General features: G+C 34.8%; 1 protein-coding gene across 1 annotated transcript; it reads right to left on the bottom strand.

Moving 5' to 3' along the window:
- Window positions 1-385: 385 nt before the first annotated feature.
- On the bottom strand, window positions 386-12,524 carry LOC113701610 (zinc transporter ZTP29). The gene is made up of 12 exons (XM_072053792.1): window positions 12,192-12,524; window positions 8,336-8,394; window positions 7,989-8,081; window positions 7,810-7,899; window positions 7,613-7,694; window positions 5,858-5,913; window positions 5,694-5,750; window positions 2,392-2,432; window positions 2,170-2,237; window positions 2,007-2,063; window positions 1,792-1,909; window positions 386-888 (listed from the first exon to the last, which is right to left on the bottom strand). The coding sequence occupies exons 1-12, from the start codon at window positions 12,253-12,255 to the stop codon at window positions 843-845; spliced, it is 831 nt and encodes a 276-aa protein (XP_071909893.1). The 5' UTR covers window positions 12,256-12,524; the 3' UTR covers window positions 386-842.
- Between the last annotated feature and the right edge of the window lie 1,048 nt (window positions 12,525-13,572).

The raw sequence follows: 13,572 nt of genomic DNA, 5'->3' as shown, positions 1-13,572 counted from the left end.
ACCACATTGGCAGCTAGGCAACCGTTTAGCACTTTTTAGTCAATATTTTCAATGATAATTTCCTCGCCTAAGTTCCTGATTTATTTTTTCTTTCAATATAATTTATTGAACAATTAGGCCTAATATTAATCCCCAATTCACGTTTATTTCTATCATCCTAATTGCATTGCAGAAACTAGTCGAGGTAATTCATCCAGTCCTTTGGATTGTTCAGTAGTTCTCAATTGCTTCAGAATTAGCAAAAGAGTAATCATTCAAAATTAATCAAAGCTATTATTAGATAAATTCTACATTCAACATTTTTTTGCCATTAAAAAATCTAGAACCTAGATGTAAAAGCAACCGATAACACATATTACAACACCAACCAAAAAAAAAACCCAAATGATTCAAAATGAAATCTAAATCAGCTAAAATAATCAATGCGAACTACCTGGAAAATGCAGAAATAAGACGAGGCTAAATACACTTTCCGTTCCATGTCTATTATGGGGAACAATTGATTCCAGGTAAATCTCCTGAACGTACATCTAAGGCTCTCATAAGCAGAGCAAAGTTGATCGAGATATGCACTAGTTATTTCAGGGCATTGTACTCGCTTGTACAAGCATTCGAATAAACAGTGATCAATGAAGCACAATTCCCTACAGTGCCGCTACTCTCTTACGGTCCAAACGTTCTCCGCAAAACACTTCATATTATGTGCAACAGCAATTCAGCAATTGTGTGCCGTATTCCCAATAATCCAGTTTATGTCATTATACTGTTAAAGGGGCCTCCTCTGCCAACAACTTAGTATAGAAAGTGTTGTGAAAGAGCTGACAAAGTTTACACATGAACTGCTACAAACTCATGTCTTTTGGCAAGCTGATCTCAAGAAAATACAGGCTGCAATATAAGAATTAAAAGATGATCTATGTAATATACCGAAGGGGACTTTCAAAATGATGTATAAGCAGGATACATAGAAGATTAAAAAAATCCAGAAATAAGTGAATTAAAGTTTTCTACAGTAATTTCTGGTTAACCATCTCTGGAAGATGTTATCAATATGCAAGTCTTTTATTTCTTCAATGCATGACTTATTATCTCTTTTTATGTTTGTTACTTAGATTTTGGGACACGCAAACCAGAAGCTAACAGTGCCATCCTAATGTCTACAGTGCCACAAGGGGAAATCATCCATAGAAATCCCATAGGCTTTGGCCATACAGTGTTTCTGGGCACTTTAAAGCTTCAAATGCCTTCTAACGGAGGATCATAATAGGACAAATGGAACAAAGGCAAACCATGTTTTGAGAACTTTGCATAATTGCATGTTTCATTTTTTGACAATTACTTTACAATCTAATTTAAGCAAGAGGCATTACCAGAGCTTGGACCAAAGCAATAAATAGCTCCATGAAGTTAGTGTCTAAAGCAAGAGCTAAGAGAGGTGGAGACATTTATATCATATCTTCTATTAATGCAAGGAACACATACCGAAAGAGGATGTCAAAATCAAAAGCTAAGACAAATAAAGGCATGCAAATCCTTGAATCTTGTGCAACTTTATTATCTCTTTTCCAGTCATTTAGAATCAGTATTTCCGTCTAACTATTTGTTCCTTTTTAGACTTGTTAACAATTTGTTAAGATTCTTCTCTATTGTCTAGACAAGTATAACTGAATTGTCACACGAGAATTCTGACAATTTCAAAACAGGAGCAAAACTAAAGGAACATTATAAGTAAACAAGGTCTAGTAGCTATCCTTTCAGAATGCTTTTAGTCTTAATAGTAAACTTTGTTACCTGGCAGACATGAACGCCATCCCAAAGAACACAGCTTTAACAGCTTGCTTTTGCCCTGCATAGTCAAATGCCAAAGGCAGCATCTCATGCAAGGTAAGAAAGGCCATCACTCCCCCTACTGCAATAACAAGAATTAACAGAAAATAATGATGCTAGATGGTAATCACATGTCATCCCTCAACCAGTTAAAAATACTCCAGGAACAGCATAAGAACCTGATCCAAGAAGACCCTCCAAAACTTCAGGATTTAAGCTGCTAGGGAATAAGTAAGCTGCACTAAGCTAAAAGGTAAGAAACTTCTAATGTCTTAACTCCTCTGCTACTTCAGAAGAGAAAATTATTAAATTAATCAATTCACAAACAAGAACGGAACCAACCTACAATAATTACACCAAGAGGCTCTGCGAAGCCAGAAAGAGTAGCCAGTTTGAATGCCTTCCATTTGCTGAATTTAAGACAAAACTATGCAACTTAAACAGAAATGACAGAATTCCAAGGATTATACTAATGACATAGAAGTATGCATTTGAGAAACTAGCAATCTCTTTTATCTGCCATTTCTAAAATAAAACCATAATGTTCACATTCAGTCATCTTACCTATGTGTTGCAAAATAAACTGGAAGTGCAACTGCAACACCCTGTAAAAATAGAAAAGAATGAATTCAGAATCCTTTGATTAAAGTGAGAAAATTATGCTTTCTTAGGTTAGTACAGATACATCAATACCACCCTTCCCAATATTTTCCCTCTTTCATTTTTTGAGAGAGACAGAGAGTCCAGTGCCAAGAAACATTAATGATATTCTTTCACGCAGCTTTACTCTTTCTTTTGGGTTTTATCTTTCCAAATTTTAGTTCTTTTAAATTTTGTGTACTATTCAAGTATTTTGAGCACAGACTAATACTTTCCATGACCAAGTACTGCCAAGATCTGGTAAAATTCTTGCTAATAGGGTAATAGGATCACTGTATCAATCTTGAGAATACTACATGGTTGCATCACTTACAGAATAGGCAGATACAACATGCAACCCCAGTGTTCAGCCCATGATTTATCATGCTAGAATCCAAAACCCAAATTTTGTCATTCCTAAGTATTTGTCTTCAGAGCACAAGCTAAAACTCCAATGTAAAATCCTTTTAATATTGAGACAAACTGTTAGCCTGCAATAAGAAATTGTGTCTATGTGACCTAATGAACAAATTCACATTACATAAATTATAACAATATGAACATCTCTAACAAATTTCACAAATACCATATTTCAGAATATGGAAATTTTAATGTTGCAGTTTGTTAAAAACATATGAAGGCAGATTACAAGAAAAATCCTGAATCATGGATGGTTTAATGGGTATGGCCTATTAGGATCTTCAAAACAAGGTCCTGCCCCATCTTCCAGAGAACTACTATGTGACCAAGTGACTTCTAAAGGATTGAGTAGGGGCTTTCAACAAATTGCAGAATTTTGAACAAGTGTTCAGTATGAAAGAGACGAAACCTGTAATTTCCTGCAGTTAGAGGTTGAGTAGAATTGCTGGAAACTAGATAGTTATTTAACAATGGTAACTTTCATATAGTCATCAGAACCACAAAAGAATCAATATAATCAAGTAATTTAGGAAACCCTTTTTTCAATTGCTTACAGGTCCAAAAATGGAAGATCATAATTTACATCTTAACAAGCATCTGCTGGTAAGGAATGAAAACTACCCTAAAAAACTGAATTAGATAAAGGATTGTTTGACCCAATTTGATATGTTCCTGCCACAGCAGAATTGAAACAAAAAAAGGTCCACTTTGGAGTAAAAAAATGAGTTTCATGGGCAGTGGCAAAGCCAAGACCTCATTGATAGGGCACAACAGCCCAACAGCCAAACAGCTGGCACAAGCACAACACCTTCCCATGATAAGTAGGTACCACCGTCAATGAGAAGGACCCATTTGTTTGATTACAACTCGTTGGGAATTCCGAAACTAACCCAAACTGATGCCATGAGAAGTAGCATAAACTAAAGCCCAAACAAACAAAATTCTATATCACTCCAAGCATAATTTATAGAAAATATTTGGATTTCTTGCCATTATCTTCTCTCTCCACTTTCTTTGGTGTGTTCCTCTTTCCTTCAAGCCCAATTCTTTATGTCCATATTTTCCTGGTTGCTAGCACCTTGTGATGTGCTTGCTTTTTCCCTAATTACTAGTAAGCTTTTGTTTCCTTTACTAACTAACTACTTGGACTCAACTTATAAAACATATCATTTTTCTATTTGGATGCGATAGCCAACCTCTTTTGGGTTGCGGTGATGCAATTGCAATCATTTTTGTTTTTTGGTTGAGGGTCTGCTGCAATAATTTACAAAGTTAGGTCTTAACGCATGTTAAGCATAATCAAAGGGAACTAATTCCAAAATTAGGGGGTGATGGGGAAGGTATGCAGCCTAGGCAATGTCATGCAGTATTCTAAGTTAAAAAACCTGTAAGTGGAGGAATCCAATCTCTTCTAACACAAAACAAAACAAAACAAGAAACAAAAAAACAAGCCCTCAGTGCAAAATATACAAAGGTTAAGGGTGAAAACATCAACTTCTAAACTCTCAGATGTATAATATTTCACATATTATAGGCAAAACATGTGATAGACAATCAGACACGATACCATCCGAGAAAATAGTACAGGGCCCAAGAGACAACTTTAAGACAGTGTTGTGTTTTACTAATGAAACATGGCTATGCAGGTAATCACACTACTAAAAGCATATTTCTGCCAATGGAAATGAAAATTGAAAACCTCAGTTTGGAAAGCAGAAATGACATTTTAAGGACATCATATTAGGATATACCATCAGTTTCAACAAAAGGAAGTGAGAAATATTGTTACATCTACTCCTATATCAAATCCAAACTCATGGGCTTTTGTCTGACTTTAGGTTGCTCAAGCTAAAGTACCAGTTCAATTTAAATTTGGCAAATTCATTTGTTGACATCACCTAATTTAGAATTTGTTTTCACCAGATATATCTGTCCGAAGTGTGTTGATAATGTGTACCAAACACATCCACAACAACACAACATGATAGATTTGAGAGACTAACATAACTTCATTCGAAGTCTAGAGCATGTATGTTTAAAAAGCAGTATGGATATTAGAACAGCAGAAGCAAAACCAACAGGCAGCATGATATGCCACGTCATTATTGTATCACACAAGCAGCTTGGAAAATGGAAAGACAGACACTAAATCCACCAACTGGCAACGAAAGATTTGTTTTGAAGACAAACATTAATATATTTTGATGACATCAAAAATCAAATCGAATCACTGCAACTAGGAAATTAAAAACATTTCTATTACTAAAAGCACCAACAAAACTCCGTGTCACTTCAGCATGCATCAGTAGCAGCGTGGACTGGTGTTAGCTATCATCAACCTTATCAATAAGGATCCTAATGGCAGTACAATCATAAGCTTTCATTAGGATCAGTGAGTAGCTCCTCAGTTTGTGTTCTATTTACATTGAAGATAAACATCTACTGCATCGACAATGACTTTTACAGGTAGCTTAGGAAGTAGCTTCGCTCCATATCATTTTCCTGAATGCAGTGAGACATGAGAACTATCCACAGAAGCTTCAAATTTCACTATTAGCCTTTCTTTGAAGCAGAGATTGTTTGGCATACGTATGATAGTCCGTTATAGACATAAGCTCGCTTACTCATGGGAAATATCATCAATAGAGTCAATAAAAGAAAGCATTAGTGGGAGATTAGTATCACAGATAAATCGCCAAATGAACTTGTTTTAGTGACACACGTTCAGAAGATTCTATGGATTGCTTTTCAAGCAAATCTAGTATCAAACAAAGTAAAGAATCAGCATGAGCAACACATGTAAGTACCTCCGGAATATTGTGCAATGCAATAGCAAGAGCCAGATTTAGACCAACTCGAAGACCCTAAGAAAACATACAAAAGATAACAAAATTGATATGTATCAACTGATCTTTCAGGAAAGAAGTCAATCATTAAAAAAAAAAAACGTATAATCCAGCAGCAAATGTACCTTGATTGATCCAAGAAAGACTGCCATTCCCTCTGGAAAATTGTGCAAGCTAATTCCTATTTACAGAGAGAAAGAAAGAAATAAAACTGAATCTTCCCATTTATAACCAACAGATATACCAGAACCAGGAACTTTCAGTGAGAGATTTGATGTGAAGGATTACTGCAACTCCCAATTGAGACATTTATGAATACATGGCTAACCTCCAAGAGGATAACTTATTGTTTTAACAGTGACACAAAGAATGGAAGTCTCAAACTACTGGTACTACTTAATCACAATAGATCAATGACAAAAGAAAATGCTGTAGAATACTTCACCATTTAAGATTAGAGGTACAAAAGAACAACTCTTCATGTATATTTATCCAAGAAAAGGGCAATGTTGTTTGTCTGCTTCATTGACTTAACTATAAGATGCAACTAAATGAGGGGTCAACAAGAAGACACAAGTTTTTCGGTAATGATGGAGAATCATCCAAACACCACAATGTCATCTTGAGGTTTTCACTAATTAGGTTTTCAGCTTCAGATGATACACCCAATTAAGTAAAATCATACTTTCAAGGATTTTTAAGTTCTGATGATAATCATGAGTGGTATATACAATCTTTGTGTGAGAGAGAGAGAGAGAGAATCAACTGCTTTATAGTAGATTAGCAGACCTACATAAAACAACACATGGGTACCCTTAAAAGTGTAGTTGGAGTTAGCATAAATAGGAAACTTTTGACCCCATCAATTGTTGACTTGAAATAAAACAGTGAGAATAGTGCATGGTTGTTTTCACAGAAAGTGTACAAGTACCAAGTTGCCTGTCTTTGCCTTTCATCTTTACATGAGAATGTACCTTATTTACATGACGGAGATTACAAAAATTAAACTGTGTTCCAACAAACATAAAAGTCAAACCTCTTTTTCAATTTAAAAAAAATGAGACAATGCAAAACCCACATTATGCCCAGGTTGCACCCCTCCAATATGTTAGTGAAGCTTGTTACCAGCATTGTCTTTGTTGTTTTGCTTTTTTCTTTTGTGTTTTTTGGGGGGGGGGGGGGGGCGGAGACTAAATTCCTCCACAATACTTCATCATGTTGTCATGTATGTAGACCACCTAATTAAATGTGCAGTTCTCCTTACTGCTTATACTGCAATTTAATATACGAATGCTTGGTCTCATAATGTCCATAGTTAGAAACACACTTAGAAGATACTAAGTCTCACCTGGCTATGAGATGCAAGTCCATAATTGTCCAATTAACTGCTAAGCCAACCTAAATCCAGCATTGCTTCAATTGTGATACTGAAATGAATTTTCTAACCACCCTTTGTGCACATTCAAATTTTCTTGGGAGAAAAACCATTTCTCTGTCAGTGTGGCCTTATCATTTGAGGTCCAATCAAACAACCAAGCTATCAAAATTGATATCATTAATACACGAATTAGCAGCCTCCGTGACCAAAAAGAGCCACTAAATAGCAAAATATTTTTCCTTAAGAAATGCTTCTCCAACAGTTTGGGAGTGAACAAATCCCGAAAGGCACTCATGGTATTTAAAAATGTTTCAGACCATCATAAGTTCATTCAAATCATGTCTTCTGTCAACAGTAAGCTCGCACACTAAAAGCCAAACAAAGGAAACAGTTGTGGTGCAACCAGCTGGCATAATTGAATGCATTCACGCAGAAAGCCGTGCAAACAAATATGCTAAGGAAATCTTCAGTCAAAGTGAACAAAAATACACAGCAGACTGACCTATTGCTGTAACAATGCCACTAAACAAGACTTGGCGTCGGTGCTTTTTCATTATATCCTTGCCCCCTTCATCCCCATTTTTCTGTTTGCAAGCAAAATATATTATGTATTAAAATGAATTTCCAAACACACCAGTTGCACTAGAAAACTTTAGAATGAAAAATGCCACTAGAAAACTTTAGGAGAGAATACCTTACCTTACTGCTTTTCACATCTGAACTTGGAGCAAGTGTAGGTTCTGGGATGAAACCAGAAACAATTGCAAAGAATATTACACCTGCAAAGAACTAAGAGCAACAAATGGGGTAACAATTATTAACTTAAATAATTTTTGTGAAACAAGGAAAGAGAAGACAATCATTAGGTGATAGCTTACCCAGAGGTTTCCCCTTAAGAAACCAATAGAGTTCATAGCATTATGGGCCAAATCCAGGAATGATATGCTCAACATAAGACCTGCAGCAAAACCCTGCACAGAGATCACAAGTATGCCATTTTAATTTCATAAATGACTCAGGAAAACTAAAGAAAATAAAGAAGTAACAAATTAAGAATTTGAAAACATTATGTATGTTAATGTGCATTTCCAATGTATTATAATCAATCATACAAGGAATCCATATGCAGCAAGTTTAACAAGAATTGCTCAACCGAGAATCATAACCATGAGAGACAAAATGACAACCAATTTTCCTTAAGAAAATAGTAGCAGCTAATCATTACCTGTAAAAGCCCAAGCATCTTCACATTTGGAGCCTGATTCACAACCACAAACAGTGCACCTGTCCAGTAAACGGAAAATAGTTAGATTAACAATGGACTACCAACAATAGCACTTCAGTTGCTCACAAGTCAATATCAAAGATGGCAGCTGCAGAAGCAAACCACATCAGGCGTTTTAGTAAAGGAAATTTTAACAAATCAAGCTACAGATTATTCATTGTAACTTCCCCAATAGACCTCCAGGCTGTCACTTCTTACTACAGTAAAAATGGAAGACAAGAAAATAAAGACCTTCTCAATTTCAAAATAGATATCCTACTGGTCATACTAAAAAAGTAGTACCAGTTTCCATTTCAAATAAATCTTTATTTTAGCGGAAAGGTTAGAGGTTTTGTGTTGTCTCCACTCATTTAGACTTAAATAATCATGGTTCCTAGTTTGCTCTTCAAAATAGTATACAGTTTGAGCTCTTGCTGCAAATTAAAATGCACAGTTTGACATTGAGGCAATAGAGTACAAGGTCACAAGGAATATATCACAAAATTTTCCTAAAACAAGTGAAATCAAAATTGGAAAAAATGAAAACTAGTTAGTACTAAGGTCCTTGCCATTTGATAAAGACTAGATCATCACAGTTCAAAATGTTGCTTTAAATAGGAGCTTAGCAAAGAGATACCCAAAAACAGAAGTTTATCCTCAAAAGAATGAAGATGAGCTCCAGAAATAAACAAAACAGCAAAATCAAGATACTTTAACAACAATGACCCCCTTGTCAGAGTTCTTCTTATGCAGTCTTTTGCATTTATTGTTTTCTTATTTCAACACAAGAATCATCAGTTCTTTATGCCTAAATCACCAGGAGTAGCCAAACTTAAAAGCATCCTGCAAATGTCCCAATGGGCATACCTAAACCCACATGAATTCTATTACCACATGGCAAGAGTATGACAAGAACATGACATTATAAATTGTAGTGAGTTTATAGAGAGTTGTAGTCACAAAACACATAAACTACAGCACACAATCCCAGAGAAAGAGAGGCAATGCATGTTTAAGACAATTTCCTATCACAATCAAATAAACGAACTGCAGTACTATGGATAGATCATACCCATTCACAGCACTAGCAAAAAAATGACTGCAATGCCTGGGTGCAATCAAGTAGATGAAACAAAATCTAAATGAATAAAAACACAGGATTGGCAGTAGGAAACCACTCTATTTGCCATCAAATATTTGTGTTTGGATAGACTATTATTTGAAATATCATTTGGAATAATTACTGTAGCACTTTTGTGATGTTATGTATGTGAGATAAAAAGGTTGGGAAATGTGTTTATGATGCAAGTGAAATATTATTTGAGAAAACTTAATCCAAACAGTATCTTTTTCAGGATAACTAATATTTTTTTTCCAAATGTAGTCTACAATTTGGTAGAGTTTGCTTTGTCTACTTACCAAAATTTAAAAGAAGAAGAAAAAGAAAAATGAAAAAAGTATTTTTTTGCCAAGATTGTCTCACGGAAATTGTGGGCTTCAAATCCATGAATTCTAAAGATGTCTGTATAAAGTTTAGGCATTTCAAATGATTGATTGTGGAAATAACAGAAGCATTTTTAGTTAGACTTCATTGAGCAATGATTATCATTACTCCCTGAGCCAGTAGCTCATGGACCATATTTACAATGTTGCTCCTTTATTAATTCCACAAAATCAAGTTACAGGAATCGCACTTGACGAGGGACAAAGGGAAGCCGCATTTGACGACATAGTTTCTCTGTTCAGAACAAAATAGAAAAATTACCAGACAAGTAGACATAATCTTGCCAAAAATTTTAACTTTTGTATGACTGAAAAAATTAAAAGGCTTATCATCAATCATCTGGAAGGTAGGGAAGAAACTACTTTTAAGGCCTAGGGAAGTCACATAGTCAACTCAGAGTCTTTCACATGCAAAATTTGCTTCACATATATAATTTGATTTTTTAAGAATCAGATCACATTACCAATGTTCCAGGAAAACCTCCAAATGTAATCTAATACTTGCTTCATCCTACAATGATAGCTAATCCAAGGCACTGAAAGGCCCCCCCTACAATGTTAAGTTTCTGGCATGTAAGGGACAAATGCAGCCAGTAATATGGCAAGTATAAAGGTTCAGCTGACAATCACTAGCAAAACTCATCATACCTCTCTTCAACTCTTTTGGAGCCAAATATCAATTTTCTTTTGTTTAATGTAACTTAAATTTTGCATTGCAGATAGCTGACAAAACTTTGAGTACCAGAAACAAGCTGTTTTGCCAATAAGATTTGCATGAGAAGCAAACTAGCAGCTGGCTCAAGATGATTAGAATGGAGAAAAACATCAGAATAAGCTTAGCCTAGGCCTGTCCTAGAATAATTATGCCATATTGTTAGACTGGGAGGTGATTATGCCCATCAATAATCCTTCATCCATAATAATTACACACTTAATCTTTGTTTCTATAGCCAAAAAACCCAATGAGGAGAAACCACATCATTTTGTGTACAAATTTCAGAAGGAAATACTCAGTCTGATTAGGTACTGGGTCAAGAAGTATAGACTTCATAGTTTCTGAGGATCTTTAACTTGAGATTTTATAAGTGTCAAACCCATTCCGCTGCAGCCCTGCCGCACATCCCTAGTGAACTATGTGGAATCTTCATATCACTCCCTTAACTTTCATTTGGAGTTGGATTAATCCACCCAACAAACTCTAATTTCCAAGAGGTGTACAAAATCCTTAATATGCAATCTCATCACAATTTTTGTAAAGTTAAAAGCAAGTTTACATCTTAAAACTACACAAATTTATGTGCTCATGTCAAACTGCACAGCATATATGAATATGCCTCTTGCAATATCAATGGCAGGTAAGCAACTTTGCATCTGATATAGTTTAAAATAAATCTAACAAGTAATTTATGTCATTCATGAATCACACAGTCAAATCACCCTGAAGGATAACTGTCCATTTAAGACGAACTCAGAAGCACCATATACCTATTTGAATGTGAATATAATGGTGAAGTTGAAATACATCAGAGGATCAGAAAGCAGATTAATATGACTAATTGACCATGGCATGCAACGCCAAATCAAGCTAAGAAAAAAGGAAGCAACATGAATCAAACCTTGGAAATCAGGCATGCAATGCCAAGAAAGAGGTTATGCAAGTTGCATAACACAGAGATCAGTCAGCTCATTGACTTCTGTACCAGAAACATATACCCCTATATGAGCAGCCGACCATTCTTTCACCAGTCTTATTTGTAAGCCTATTCCTATGCAAACAATCCTTTTGAGAACATCCGTAAACAACCGAATTTTGGTTCCACGGCAAATAACCAGATGCCATTCGCCTGTAATGTTAAGCATTTTCTTATGTGCAGTAGTTTCTTCTTCGAGAGGAATATCCTGTATCATACCCTGCCCCGGAAACAACCACTATCCTTACCCAGAAGTGCAGATGAATAGTTAATCATGTTCCCTAGATTCTGCCATACAGAAAAGCAATGCCCCCGAATATTGAAACTCATATTCTAAACTAATAATTAAACCTACAAAAACAAAATTTTTCATATATTCTAACTTTTGATGCATAACACAAATGTAAAAGCAATTTGAAATCAAACAAATTGTGGAAACAGTTCCCGATATTGTAAATAAATTTTCATTCATCAACAACTGAACATGTAAGTCTACATTTCAATTCGAATTATGAAATCCAACAACACACAAGCCCCAGGCTGCCTCAACTGAAACAATTATACATAACTTACATAACCCATTTCCAAAATTTGCAGAGGTAAATAATTTTTCAATGGCTGACCTATGGATGTACTTAAGCCACCTATGAGTGAGAGTCCAAGAGCAACCAATACTTGAGAATCCATCAATCCGTCTTCTCCAATCCAAACCCCAACGAGACTTTTTCTTTGGTTCTTCCACTGTACAGCTACTAATAGTCAAAGGGTTTACAGAAGATACAGGATAAAGAAACTTGGGTAATGGTTTAAATAGAGCTGAACAAGTGTAGAAAGAATCATTCCATACAAAAATAAGCAAGTTTCAGACGAAGTTTTTTTTATTTGGTTTTGCACAAAATCAGCTGACTCAGAAAAACACCGAAAGTGTGTTTCTTGTCTTAGTTTTGGTTGGCTGTAAAAAGGGGTGGCAGTTCATATTAAACTTAATATTAAAAACTTGGATACCCAATTACCCATTATTTGAAAAAAATTATTTATTATAATATTGTAGCTTTTTTGTGATGGATGTATATGAGATAAAATAAATAAATAAATAAATAAAAATATAGTTCAAAAATGTGTTTATGATATAATTTAAATCTTTTTTTTTTCAAATAATATAGTTCAATCACTCACATACGTACTAAATTTGGGTCTAAAGAGGAACTCGATAAAGAAATGGTTCAACGGATTGTTGGTTCAGTAAATGGATGGTTGACACAACGGGGCATTATAATTAATTTAGATATAAAATCTCATGATTTTAAATACAAGATATATGATTAGACAAGAACAAAATATATTACAACAAATTTTTATTGAATTTTTTGTAAGTTTTAAAATAATTTATTTCTAGAGTAACGACAAAATAAATTTAATAGGTAGTTTATCAACTTTTAAGTACAAAATTACTTTTTTTTTTAGCTTTACCATATTTTTGTGGCACAAAATTTGAAGTGCTAAATTCTATTTGGAGTGATTTTTGTCCTCGGAATAAAATATAGTTATATAGCATTTTAGTCTTCAATTTTTAAGTTTTTAGAATAATGGGGGTGAAGTACTAAGGTTTAAAGCATTTGAAAGGAGCGTTTAAAAAGAAAAATAAAAGTGAAAGCGCAGGAAAAATGAAAGATTCGTAACATTTGTTGAGTTGAAAGATGCGTAAGCACATCGTCTACTATACTGGTTTTTCTGTGATTCTTATAAAAAATGTGGGTTCTTGTTTGTCCTCCGCTTTGGTTAATTTTTTTTCCAATTTGTTTCCACTCTTTCCCCTGCCTTTCTTTGCTTCAATCTCCTTATCATTTGCCATTCATTCCCTAGCAATTATTTCCATTATGCCTCTGTCTCATTGGACATGGATATTGTAGCCCGCCGGATTATGATAAAAAAAAATAAAGGAGCTTTCCGTGTAACCAAAAAAAAAAGACGATACAGCATACACAAGCTTCAGAAGAATGCTTG

Source organism: Coffea arabica, chromosome 1e, assembly GCF_036785885.1.
Source record: "Coffea arabica cultivar ET-39 chromosome 1e, Coffea Arabica ET-39 HiFi, whole genome shotgun sequence".
Classification (NCBI taxonomy): domain Eukaryota; kingdom Viridiplantae; phylum Streptophyta; class Magnoliopsida; order Gentianales; family Rubiaceae; genus Coffea; species Coffea arabica.
This window is presented reverse-complemented; position numbering and strand designations above follow the sequence as displayed.